We start from the raw sequence: 13,108 nt of genomic DNA, 5'->3' as shown, positions 1-13,108 counted from the left end.
TTAAAGCTTTATTTCTTGCCCACATCATAGTCTGAGTGTTTGACTTGTTATTTTTTTTAATAACTTTATTTTATGTATTCATTTTATTTGGTGTGAGGATCGAACCCAGGGCCTTGCATGTGCGAGGCGAGCACTCTGCTGCTGAGCCATTACCTCAGCCCCTGACTTGTTATTGAGGACTTTTGCTCTTTCTATGGATTGTTTTGGAGCCTTCCACTGGATCCTTTGTATTTAGTTTGTGACAGCAAAGAGCACTATAGTGTTGTCCAAAGCTTGGTCCTTGTCCCTGATGCCAATCTAGTAACGAGGACAATGCTTTTGAGAAAAAGATTTATTGCTTTGCTAGCAAAGGAAAAACACAGGGGACTCCTGTCCCAAAGGCTGTGATTCTGCCCATCCATAGGAACAAGGTTTTTAAAGAGATGATTCGAAGAAAATGAGATTAAGACCTTTATTTATTTGTTTATATATGGTGCTGAGAATTGAACCCAGTGTCTCACACATGCCAGGCAAGTATGCTGCCATTGAGCCACAATCCCAGCCCAGAAAATGAGATTAAGGAGGAGAAATCGGGAAGGAGAAGATCAGGGAAAAGAAGATCAGAAAGGAGAAGGTCAGGTAGAAGTTTTGGAAAAACAAAAAAAATATGTAACAGTTTCAGATTCACAAGGGATACAGCCAAAGCATCAAGTGAACCCCTGTTACACTAGGAAGGAGACTCTGATAAAATGTTTTATGTGAGCCGTATTAGTTCAGCTCACATTGCATCCACTGAAACCTAGTCACATGTCTCAACTTCTTTGGAGATGAGGAAATGCTATCTTTTGAGTACTAGAAAGAAAAAACAGGATTGCTCATGTCTGCTACTGTCCTTTTAGTTTGTACTTTAAAAAAAAAAAATTCTTTTGTATTGGAATTTAACCCAGGGATGCTTTACCACTGAGGTACATCCCCAACCCTTTTTATTTTGTATTTTGAGAATAGGTCTTGCTAAATTGCTGAGGCTGGACTTGAACTTGCCATCCTCTGCCTTAGCTTCCTGAGTTGCTGGAATTAGAGGTGTGTGCCACTCACTGCATCTGGCTAAATATAATGTAAAGCACATGCACTTTTTTTTTTTTTTTTGCAGTGCTGGGGATCAAACTCAGGGCCTTGGGCATGCTAAGCAAGTGCTTAACTGCTGAGCTACATCCTCAGCTGTTTTTTTTAACTTTTTGAAAATTTTTTAATTTAGGTTGACACAATACCTTTATTTTTTTAATGTGGTGCTGAGGATCAAACCTGGGTCCCGCCTGTGCTATGCGAGCACTCTACCGCTGAGCCTAATCCCAGTCCCAACATTCTTTGATTTTTATATTCAGCACCAAAATCTTTCTCCTATTGCATGTTGCTTTTTTGCTCTTGATTGCTCAGATTTATTTCCAAATTTCTTGGCAGCAATTAGTTTGGAAGTCAAAACTCTGGTGCTTATTATATTTAGGAGAATTTTCTTTCCCAGGTGATTGTTAGTTTTATTTGTGATTTCATTTAAGGTTTAAAATTTTATTTTATCTCAGTAGTCTTACTCTTTTTTTTTAAATGATTAAAAATGCTTATATTGCAAAAGTCTCCCAGTGCTTGTATAAGAAATACAATAGAATACTAACACAGCCAACATCAGAGCCATAAAGTTATTGTCCACCCATGTTCAGTCTATCAGCCCACTAGCAGAAGGGAGAACAGACAGACCTTATACTGTCTTTTAAAGGTCAGCACATGTAGACTTTCAAACAAAAAGAGAAGCACATTCCAGTGAGGAGGCAAAGTTCTCTTTGCCTCTGCCTACTTAAGATTAAACATGGGGAGTCAGCAAAACTCTTTCAGTTATTTAAGCTGCTGTTTTAGAATCATTACCATCCTTCCTCTTCATTCCCTCTTCTCTTTTTCTCCCCCTGTGATGTGTTATACATACATACATACATACATACACACACACAAGTATAAATATTAAATGCATTCTTTATAAAAATATTTTTAGTTGTAGATGGACACACTAACTTTATTTTAATTTGGTGCTGAGGCTTAAACCCAGTGCCTCACACATGCTAGGCAAGCACTCTACCACTGAGCTACAATCCCCACCCCTTAAATGCACTTTTAAAATATGTAATTAGTGCAAAATAATGGCGCAATCTAGTTTGTATTATATTTGTAACAGTACTTTCTTGTGTAGGTCCCCTTTCAATAAATTGTGCCTCCCCCATTTTTAATTTGTTTTTTTAAATGTGCCATTGCCCTTCATGTCTAGAATCATTCACTTACACTGTTTGTTGAAAGACTAATTTTGGATAAATTGTTTCTAGATCTAAAACATTATCATTCTGGGATTTCATTTCGATTTTCTTTCTTGAATACTAAGACTTTCCCATGACATTTTTCATTTTCTTAATTCTTTTTCATAAATAGTGCATGAATTTACAGTGTGTCATTTAGTAGATGGATAAAATATGAAAAGCTAGCTTCAAGTTAATCTGAGTTTCTTTGTTTTGTTTTTGGTGCTGTGAATCCCAGAGCCTCCTGTGGGTTAAACAAACAAATGCTCTACCAATGAGTTATACCTTCAAGGTGCTCTTTTTAAAAAAATTTTTTTTTATAAGTTGTACATGGACACAATACCTTTATTTTGTTTGTTTATTTATTTTTTTAATGTGGTGCTGAGGATTGAACCTAGTGCCTGACACATGTTAGGCGAGCACTGAGCCACAGCCCCAGCCCCTCAAGGTGCTCTTTTCGGTTTTAAAGCCATCACTATTTTTTTTTTTCCTAATATCTGAGTGTTGCTACTAGAAAAAAAGAAGACAATCTTACAGCTTAGGGATATTTTTATTTTCTAATGTCTCCATCTTGACTGTCTCTTCTGCACCTCTCATGATGATGAAGATATTCATATTTTCCATATTGTCTTGTAGAAGCTTCATTTTACTTTCCACATTTAGGCCTGCCATTTATCTGGAATTTATTATTATTATTATTATTAATAATATGCTCAATACCCATTGAACCCAGCACCATTTATTGGAAAGACAATTCTTTCCCCCACTGCTCTGCATTGTCCCATTTGTTGAGTATCTTCTATGATTTGGATCTGGTCTGTACCTCCAAAAGGCACATGTGTTGGAAGCTTGGTTCTCAGTATGGTGATGTTCAGAGGTGGTGCAACCTTTAAGAGTTGGGGCTTAGTAGGTGGTCATTATGATCCCTCCTCATTCTGGCTCTGGCTTTCTTTTGCGCCACGTGATCTCTTTCTTGCTCACACATTCTCCCACCATGATGCCACCTGTTTTGAGGTGACCCAGCTAAGGAAGGGACCCTTACCAGAGGCTGAATTGGTGGAGCTTCCTGATCTTGTACTTTTAGCTTCCCAAACTATGAACTAAATTTGTTTTTTTTATGAAATTTTCAACCTGTATTATTTTTTACAGTATTGGAAAACTTACTAATACTACAGTACTTACATATATATGGTTCTGTCTTGAAACTATTCTCTTGCATTGTCCATTTTCTGATGATTATGCTGGGCACTACAATGTCTTTGTTATTTTATTTAAAGTTTAAACATGGGAAATCGCTAAATTACTAGGTGAGAAACTGTCATCAATTTTCAGTGTTTTGTTCCCCAAGATTGTCTTGGCTATTCATGGTTCCTTTTATTTCCACTTAAAATTGAGAATTAAAAAAATTTTTAAAATATTTTTTTAAGTTGTTGATAGACCTTTATTTATATGTGGTGCTGAGAATCCAACTCAGTGCCTTACACATGCCAGGCAGGTGCACTACTGCTGAGCCCCAGCCCCAGTCCAAGAGAATCAACTTTTTTTTTTTTTTTTTTTTTTTTGTGGTGCTGGGGTTTGAACCCAGGGTCTTGTACATACTAGGCAAGCACTCTACCAACTGAGCTATATCCCCAGCCCGAGAATCAACTTTTTAATTTGATTTAAATAGAATAAAACCCATTGAGCTGTGTGCTATGGCACTCACCTGTAATTCTAGTGGCTCAGGAGGCTGAGGGTTTGAGGATTTCAAGTTCAAAGCTAGCCTCAGCAACTTCTCGAGACCCAAAGCAACTCAGTGAGATTCTGTCTCTAAATAAAATACAAAAACAGAGCTGGGGATTTATGTGGCTCAGTGGTTAATCACCCCTGGGTTCAATCCCCAGGACCAAAAACAAAATAAAACAAAACAAAAAATAAAATGCTATTGGGTTTTACTTTGGATTATGTTGAATCTGTAGATCAATTTGGGGATAATTAACATCTGTAAATATCGAGACTTCTAGTACATACTACCATACACCTTAGATCAAGGGGCTGGGGTTGTGGTTTATTTATTTATTTATTTTTTTAATTTGAAATTATATCATTTTATCTTTTTTTTTAAAGAGAGAGGAGAGAGAGAGAGAATTTTTAAATATTTATTTTTTAGTTTTTGGCAGACACAACATCTTTGTATATGGTGCTGAGGATCTAACCCGGGCCGCACGCATGCTAGGCGAGCGCGCTACCGCTTGAGCCACATCCCCAGCCCTAAAATTATATCATTTATTAAACATTTTTTAAAAATTTGAGATTAAATTTGTCATCTATTTAAAGTTTTTTTGTTTTCTGTGTAACAGTCATTGCTCATTAAAGTTATTCCTAAGGTTTTTTTTTGGATGGTTCGGGGAATTGAACCTGGGGCACTTTACCACTGAGCTTCATCTCCAGCCCCCCCCCCCATTTAAATATTTATTTTTTAGTTTTAGGTGGACACAGTATCTTTATTTTATATGATGCTGAGGGTTGAACCCAGTGCCTCACGCATACCAGGCAAGAGCTGTACCACTGAGCCACAACCCAGCCCCAGTTACCCATTTTTGAAAATTGTCACATGGGTTGATAACTTGAAGATGAGGAAATGACATTGTCTATACTTTGCTGCCTGTGCATAAACTGAATAACAGACACAGTAACCAATCACAGGCATGTGTTACTTATATAGTGTACTTATGTAGACCAAGTACTGGCAGCAAATTTGGTACTTTTGTCAATTACAGTTAATATACTGTGGTAACTAAAATTTGAATTGTGCTGTTGGGGACTGATATTATTTAATTGAACCATGGTAACTGAAATACATACATATTAGAACCTTGCAAAACAAAGACTACCTGTAGTTGTGATAAATAAATATTATATGTACCACAAAGTTTAAACTCTTTGCTGTTTTCAGAAAGTGTCCCCTGATCCTTGATCTAAGTTATTTTCTTTTTTTGCAATTCTTCTTCTTTTAGTTGTTGATGACTTTTATTTTATTCATTTATTTATATGCAGTGCTCAGAATCACACACAGTGCCTCACACATGCTATTCAAGTGCTCTACCACCAAGCCACAACCCCAGCCCCTTGATCTAAGGTGTCTTTTTTTTTTTTTTTTTTTTAAACCAAGAATTGAACTCAGGGGCACTCAACCACTGAGCCACATTCCCAGCCCAATTTTGTATTTTATTAGAGACAGGATCTCACTGAGTTGCTTAGCACCTTGCTGTTGCTAAGGCTGGCTTTGAACTCAGGATCATTCTGTCTCAGCCTCCCGAGCTGCTGGGATTACAATCGTGCTCCACTGTGCTCAGCTGATCTAAGTTTTTTAGTTCAGTTTAGCTTATAATTTCTGCCATTCTTTTTGTCTGCTGTTGTTATCAAGGGTATATTATCAACAATTTATAATCAATAGTAATAATAATAGCTTTGCTGTGAAGCATTATGGTTGTTCACTTCTAAGTATTTTAAAATTTCTCTTATGGTTTAGCTCATGGGATATTTGTAGTGTGTTAGAATTTTCTATAAAATATTTAAAAAGTTCTTTCAGTTTTTCCAGCTGCCTTATGATAGGCTTCATGAACATGGATTATACAATCTTGATTTTTAAAATCAAGACTTGCTCTAAGACCTATACATTTATTTTATTTGAAAGGATATAATTTATTGAACATTTTTTAAAAATTTGATATTAATGTACATTTGATTTTAAAAATCTTGCATTAGGTTACCACAGATTTACATACAAACATAAACTGAAAAAAATACAAGAAAGTTTCCATGTGATAACTAAAAAAGAAACTCTTTCATTTATTGTAAAAAAATAAACTTTTAGAAGCTAAAGCTAGCTTTACAGTTGTGCAAAATACTAAACAGAAAGTCTTTATTTTTAAGAGAAAGTAACATTTTTCTATACTTGTCCTATATTTTGATTCTGTCCAGTAGAACCAAAACCTCCTGAACCCCTTTCAGTGTCATTCAACACTTGATCTTCTTCCATTCATAAATGAGCTCTGCTATTTGATCACCTTTTTTTTTTTTTTACTTCAAACTTCTCTTTGCCAAAATTAAATAACATAACACCAACATTATGACACCAGCTCCTACATGTATGGAATATTTTCCAGCCAAGCCAGAACGTGGAGCTGTTCTTCCATAGCACCCAGAAGGAAGAGCTATCTGAATGTCTGTTTTCACAAAGGCTTTCTCTATAGGTGGTACTATATAATCATAGGCACTGTACAGGTCATAGCCCACGGCCAGTGTGGACCCCCAGGTAGGGGCCATGGCATGCAGGCCGCTTGCTGGGGGAGATGGCGGTTACTTTTTCAGAACAGGGCATGGCAGCACTGGAGGGCAAGAGAAGATGAAGAGACTAGAGACCGGAGAAGAGAGTACATATACATTGATTTTAAAAATAAGTGGAGGCCAGGAATATAGACCTGGCATGTGTGAGGGAGGCCCTGGATTCAGTCCCTAACATCATAAACCAAAATGAATAAATAAACATTTTAAAAAGTTCCACAATATGGTAGAAGAGAAAATGTCCTTTCTCTAGTATATCATATAGTTCATTAGCTAAGACTTTTTCTTTATATTATTCAAACCTTAAGGTTTATACTTAAGGTGTATACTTAACCGATTTTTATCTGTATGCTATATTGGTTTCTGAGCAATATATATATTATGGTATTCCTTTATTGGGTGTGTCTTAAAATATTCCTCACCTGTTTATCCTCATATTTCTGTAAGTTTTATATAAGTATAATATTCAGTATTGCTAAATCTTGTTTAATTTTTGTCACTTTGTGTTTATCTTTTTATTTTTCTTAGAGTTTATTTTGCTTGATATTTATATACCTCAGCCAATTTGATATGCCTTTTTGTTATATGGTTGAACTTTTTTAGTAGTGCTGGTAATATTCAGAACCCCTTTACCAGCTAGTTGCTCCCCCATCCCAGCTGACGTGTTAATTGTCAGGTCCATAGTAGTTAGGTGCCACCTTCTTCAGAGATGTATGGGAGGTTCTAACTCACATTTCACACAGCCTTCAGCCAATGACTGTCTGATAAGAGATATGAAACTGTGACCCCGGGTCATGTGGTATTGACTTCATGTGTAGTTTTTCAGAGCCTCTCATGGAACAAATAGAGGCTAGACTTCAGCTAAAACCATAGTTTTTCTTGCTTTACATAGGTTTCTCCTGAGAATATTCCCTCAAAAGGTCACTTTTACAGAAATCCCTCTCAGGCTCTACTTCTAACAAAGTGAGTCTAAAGTGTCTAATGTTAAGTTGTAGAAGAACTGTTATATTTAATTTCAGTGAATATTTTATGTTGAATGGATTATGCAGATTGTTGATTAATTTAGTGACTCTCAATTGTAGGTCCCCTTCAAAATCAACTTTTCTTTGATTGCTGAGGCTGGGGTTGTGGTCCAGTGGTAGAGCACTTGCCTCCAATGTGTGAGGCACTGGGTTCGATTCTCAGCACCACATATAAATAATAATAAAAAAGATCCATCAACAACTAAAGTGAATAAATAAGTAAAATTTAAAAAAATATGTAATTGCTCAGTCCTATCCTGAACAGTTAATGATTCTGTGGTAATTCTTCTGGAATACATAATATTGTATAATTTTAGCATGCATACACATATATGTGTATGTAAAATAAGAATCCATTTAAGATTTTTACTTTTAACTGTTTTCTATCTTCATTTAAGATAAAATGTTCAAAATTATGTTAACAAAAGCACTTGCACCATTTAAAAAAAAATTAGGAGTGGTGGTGCACCCCTGTAATAATCCCTGTGACATGGGAAGCTAAGAAGGCAGGAGGATCATAAGTTTCAGGCTAGCCTCAGCAACTTAGTGAGATCCTGCCTCAATAAAAAATAAAATGGACATGGGGTATATTTCATTGGTAAATTACCCCTGGGTTAAATTCTTAGAACTGCCCCCCCCACCAAACAAACAACAACAACAAAAACTTAAAAGCTTACTTTGATTTTTCTCTTTAATTTTTACCCAATGTTATTTTTACTTCTAAGCATCTGTAAGGTATTTATACATTAAAGTAAAATATTTACCGTTACTACAAAATGCCTTCTAAGTAGTCCTGTAAAGTTTATATCTTCTCTTGTTCAAAAGGGACAAACTACTCTTATCTCAGTGCTGATTCTGTGCTTAGGACCAATAGTGGAAGGGGCATGAGGGTACTTTCAGCTGGCCATACATCACTCCCAGCAAGAGAAGGCTTGTGTCATGATACAGAACAGAGCACACCTAGCAGGATGAAGGTGTATTTACTGCGTGTTTATTATATTAGGTCTTCTGGGAGGAACACATTGTAAATACATAATTACAGAATTGTTAGCACAAATTCCTACCCTTTCCTGATTTTACACGCCACTTTATTTCATTTTTTACCAACATCTTATATGATAAAATAGAGTGAAACCAAACTTTGCTTGATGGAGAGGTTTTTCTTAAATAAAATAGTTCTTAAAAATTAAAAGCTGAGGGGCTGGGGATGTGGCTCAAGTGGTAGCGCGCTCGCCTGGCATGCGTGCGGCCCGGGTTCGATCCTCAGCACCACATACCAACAAAGATGTTGTGTCCGCCGAGAACTAAAAAAAAATAAATAAATATTAAAAAAATTCTCTCTCTCTCTCTGTCTCCTCTCTCACTCTCTCTTAAAAAAAAAAAATTAAAAGCTGATATGAATTGAGTGTGAATACTCAATCTTAAAATGACATTATATCTTATAACTCCCTGAGAGATGAGTTGATACCATAGAAAGTTAGCAGATTAATAATATAAATGTTTTAATATGTATGATATTAACTTGCTGATGGTAGCTGATTTCTTGACTAAATATTTGTTTTTGCTACATTGCATCATGTTGTGCTTTTCTAAAAACAGAGAGCTATTTTTATTACTCTGCCTAATAAACGATAAGATGGCCTAGCATGGAGAGCTAGCTGGTTTATTTGGATACTCCCTGTTGGTTTTCTTTCCATAATTGCAAACATGATTGCTTTGGCACAAACTATGTTTAGGAAGTGGAAGGAATGAAGTGAATATTCTTTATTAGTGGTGATGCTTTGTTTATTTTTGAGTTCTGAAGAGTTTTTATAGTTTCAGAACCTCTGATTAATTTTAAATTAGATTCAGTTTTTATTAATTTTCTTTATATCATTGTAGAACTATTTATTTAGCTAGACCCTTGTGTTATTGATTTTTATTGTTTGGCCATCTCCTGTATAAAATAATCTAAGGGCAGGTAGGGTGTACACAGCATTTAGGCATGGTCCTTCCCCTTTGGGACCTAGCATTTTACAGAAACTATTATATACAACTAACAGGTACAGATCAGACTGTACTTTTACAATGATAACACTAGTTCTGAATAGCACTAGGAGATTTTAAAACGGAATCACATACGGTGATAGTCCATTTGGACCTTGAGTTTGAGACTTTGTCCAATGGAGAGAGAGAAAAGAGAGATGCAGGTGTGGAGAGCAATATGAGTAAGGTGTACAGTGGTCATGTGAATGACATGCTTGCAAAATGACATATGTGACTAAAATATAGGGAGACCCTCCCTGCATGGACAGCTATTGATTACGGTAGGTGATATGACTGGGTTTTCAGGTACCTGTGGCCTTGATAGCACCTACGGAGTTTGAATTTTTTTTCTTTCCACATTTTTTTATTGGCATATTATAGTAGTGCATAATGGTGGAAATTGTTGTTATATATTTGTGCATGCACGCAATATAATAATTTTGGCCAATATCAATCCTCAGCATCCCCCACGAACCCCCCTTTACCACCTGGTCCCCTCATTCTTACTAAGCTCCTTTTTGATTTTCATGAGATCCCTGCCTCCCTGAATTTTTTTTTTTTTTTTTTTTTTTTTGGTACCAGAGATTGAACCCAGCCAGGGGCACTTAACCACTGAACCACATCCTCAGCCCTTTTTATATTTTTTCTTTAGAGACAAGTTCTCACTGAGTTGCTTAGGGCCTCACTAAGTTGAAGAGGTTGGCTTTGAACTCAAGATCCTCTTGCCTCAGCTTCAGGAGCTGCTAGAATTAAAAAAAAAAAAAAATCTTTTTTTTTTCCATTAATAGGAATTGGGGGACTTTTAAATTAACTGGAGTTTTTTTTTTTTCTTTTCTCTCTCGTTACCAGGAATTGAACTCAGGGGCTTAACCACTGAGCCATATCCCCAGCCCTTTAGTTTTTTTTTTTTTTTTTTTTTTAAGACAGGATCTTGCTAAGTTGCTTAGGGCCTCATTAATTGCTGAGGCTGGCCTTGAACTTGGGATCCTTTGCCTCAGCCTCCCAAGATGTTGGGATTGCAGGTGTGTGTCACCATACCAGGCAACTTGGGTGTTTTCTCAATGTTCAGTATTCTTCTTAACTGCCTCCATACCTTTAAGTAGGTATAATGATAGGTATGTAGGTAAGGTTGATATACTTAAAACGTATTTAGAGTATGGTGATGTCATTGTGTCAGATAAAAGCAGAAACTTCAAAATTGCAAGGTTTTCTTTATTTTTTTCATTCCACTTCTGTTTCTATATTCTCTGGTTTCTCTAAGCCTGATCCGTAGTCCTAGCTTCATTTATAAATGACTTGTTTTCTCTGGAACTCATTTTTTTTTTACCTGTTAAAGTTAGGGTAATAAGTCATAGATCATTTGAACTGGTGTTTTTAAAAGTCTTTGGATATCTTAAATGGTGAGAAATAATTTTGGGTAGATATAGACCAACTCAGTGCTTTACTATGTTAACTAAGGGGAGGAAAAATAAATGGAATAAATAGGAAAGTTAAAAAAAAATGCCTTCTCTTTTTCAAAACTTTGAGGTGTTAGATATTGAGAATCTTCTTAAGATTCACTTTATTTCTTAATGTAACATAGCTTTATTTATTTATTTATTTATTTATTTATGGTGCTGTGGATTGAATCCAGGGCCTTGTGCATGTGAGGCAAGCACTCTTCCAACTGTGCTATATTACCCAGCCCTCACATTATTTTTATTGAAATAAAATTGAAGATTCACTGATAGTTATAACAGAAATGTAAGTGCTGTGTCATTGTCATCTCTTGTTTTGGCTCATATAACCAGACTTCAGCAAGACATGCTATCTGCATCACATGGCTAACAGTGGGAGGTATCTGGTGTAGATTATTCTTCTTGGAGGAATAGATTTAAATTTACTTGGTCAGAAATGTCACAGACTGGTGCCTGTTTATAGATCCAAAAATGTATTCAGTCAGGACCAAACACAAGCTGCCTGGATAGTTAATGTAAGTAAGAAAGCTAGGCTTTGAGCTTTGTCATACAGGTTTTCTGTATGTGCATGTGTCTGCAGTGTTTTTCTATTTAGAGGGCAGAGCTCTATAAGGCAGCAGTGGGAAAAGGGACTCTTTGTTATGGGAACTACTTGGGAGTGAAATGTAACTTTTTAAAACCTGTATCAGTGTGTTCTTTCATGTAGGAATTTATCTGGGTGATGGCCTCAGCTCTTGTAGTAATCAAGGGTCCTTTCCTGTTGCTAATCCTGTAATGAACAGAACCTTGTCAAGTCTGGAAATTTCATCAGTTCCTACTAGTACTGCTGTTATCTTTGCAACTATAGGGAGGCACCTGGGGGTAGAAAGGTAATACATTCTTCAGGGGTTTGGAGTTTATTGCTTAGGGATGTGAGATCCTGCTGAGTGTCTGTTGCTGTTTGCAGGTCTCCTTCTGAGAAGTAAGAGTAATTCAGATTTGCCTCAAAGATAATATGAGCCTGTGAACTGTGTAAATTGGTAACTGATTCCTCAAGAGATCCTTGCTGAAGATTTAGTTTTACTTCTAATGAAATACCATGTTGATTGAAAGAGACAAATAAGGTTTAGATTGATATGTAATAGATCTCTGAAAGAAATTCATTAAAGATCAATCTGAGGACAGCAGTGCAGCTGAGGCAGGAGAATTACAAATTCAGTAACTTAGTGAGACCCTCAGCAACTTAGCAAGACCCTGTCTCAAAGTAAAAAATAAAAAGGACTGGGGATATATACTCAGTGGTAAAGCACCCCTGGATTCAACCCCCAGTAACCCTGCCCCCCAAATTTGGGTAAATAAAGTTATCATTTAGTAGATTAAAGCTTGCTAATAAGCAAACTAAAAAAAGAAATCTAATGTTGAATATGAAAATATTATGATGTAGGCTATACCTTTAAACATGTTAGATTTTAAGTGGTCTCTAGGTCTGACTGGGATGTTGGGTTCCTTCCAAGCCTAAGGCATAAGCACTGCATTTTAAGCATAGCATACTTACCAGTCAGTTTTTTTGTGGGTGGCAGGGGAAGGGGAATACTGGGGATTGGACCCAAGGGTGCTCTACCCACTGAGCTACGTCCCCAGTTCTTTTTTGGAGAAAAAAAAGAGTCTTGTTAAGTTGTTTAGGCTGGCCTAAAACTTGTGATTTTCCTGCCTCAGCCTCCAGAGTAGCTGGGATTACAGGTGTGCATCACCACATCTGGCAACTACTTTGTTTAAATTAGAAATGAACACTAATCTGTAAAGATCTTAATACATTTAGTTTAGTAATTAATTCTAAAGTAAACTACCTACCACTGAAGGTGCTTATAACTTCATCATATATTCTTATTTACTATTTATGAGCACATGGCTGTTAATAGTGAGACAGTAGTCAAGACACCATGATTCTATTCTTTGCTTTATCATCATGTCATGTAGTTTTCTCCTA

At 36.2% G+C, this 13,108-nt stretch overlaps 1 protein-coding gene and 1 pseudogene across 14 annotated transcripts in view; one reads left to right on the top strand and one right to left on the bottom strand.

The window, feature by feature from the left end:
* Map4 (microtubule associated protein 4) overlaps window positions 1-13,108 on the top strand; it is a 168,424-nt gene that overhangs the window by 41,573 nt on the left and 113,743 nt on the right. For 12 of the 14 annotated variants that reach the window (XM_026389764.2, XM_077796306.1, XM_077796305.1 and 9 more), the window contains exon 1: window positions 11,550-11,657. The exons of 1 other annotated variant lie outside the window; for it this stretch is intronic. In XM_026389764.2, the coding sequence (XP_026245549.2) occupies window positions 11,656-11,657 (2 nt within the window). In that variant the 5' untranslated portion in view covers window positions 11,550-11,655. Of the gene's footprint in view, window positions 1-11,548; window positions 11,658-13,108 lie in introns of those variants that run through there. One more of the 14 variants, XM_026389773.2, reaches the window with a different exon arrangement.
* LOC113183542 (deoxyuridine 5'-triphosphate nucleotidohydrolase, mitochondrial pseudogene) lies at window positions 6,244-7,320 on the bottom strand (annotated as a pseudogene).

This window comes from Urocitellus parryii, chromosome 3 (assembly GCF_045843805.1).
Source record: "Urocitellus parryii isolate mUroPar1 chromosome 3, mUroPar1.hap1, whole genome shotgun sequence".
NCBI classification, from domain to species: Eukaryota; Metazoa; Chordata; class Mammalia; order Rodentia; family Sciuridae; genus Urocitellus; species Urocitellus parryii.
The sequence above is the reverse complement of the archived record's forward strand: the minus strand, read 5'-3'. Positions and strand labels throughout refer to the sequence as shown.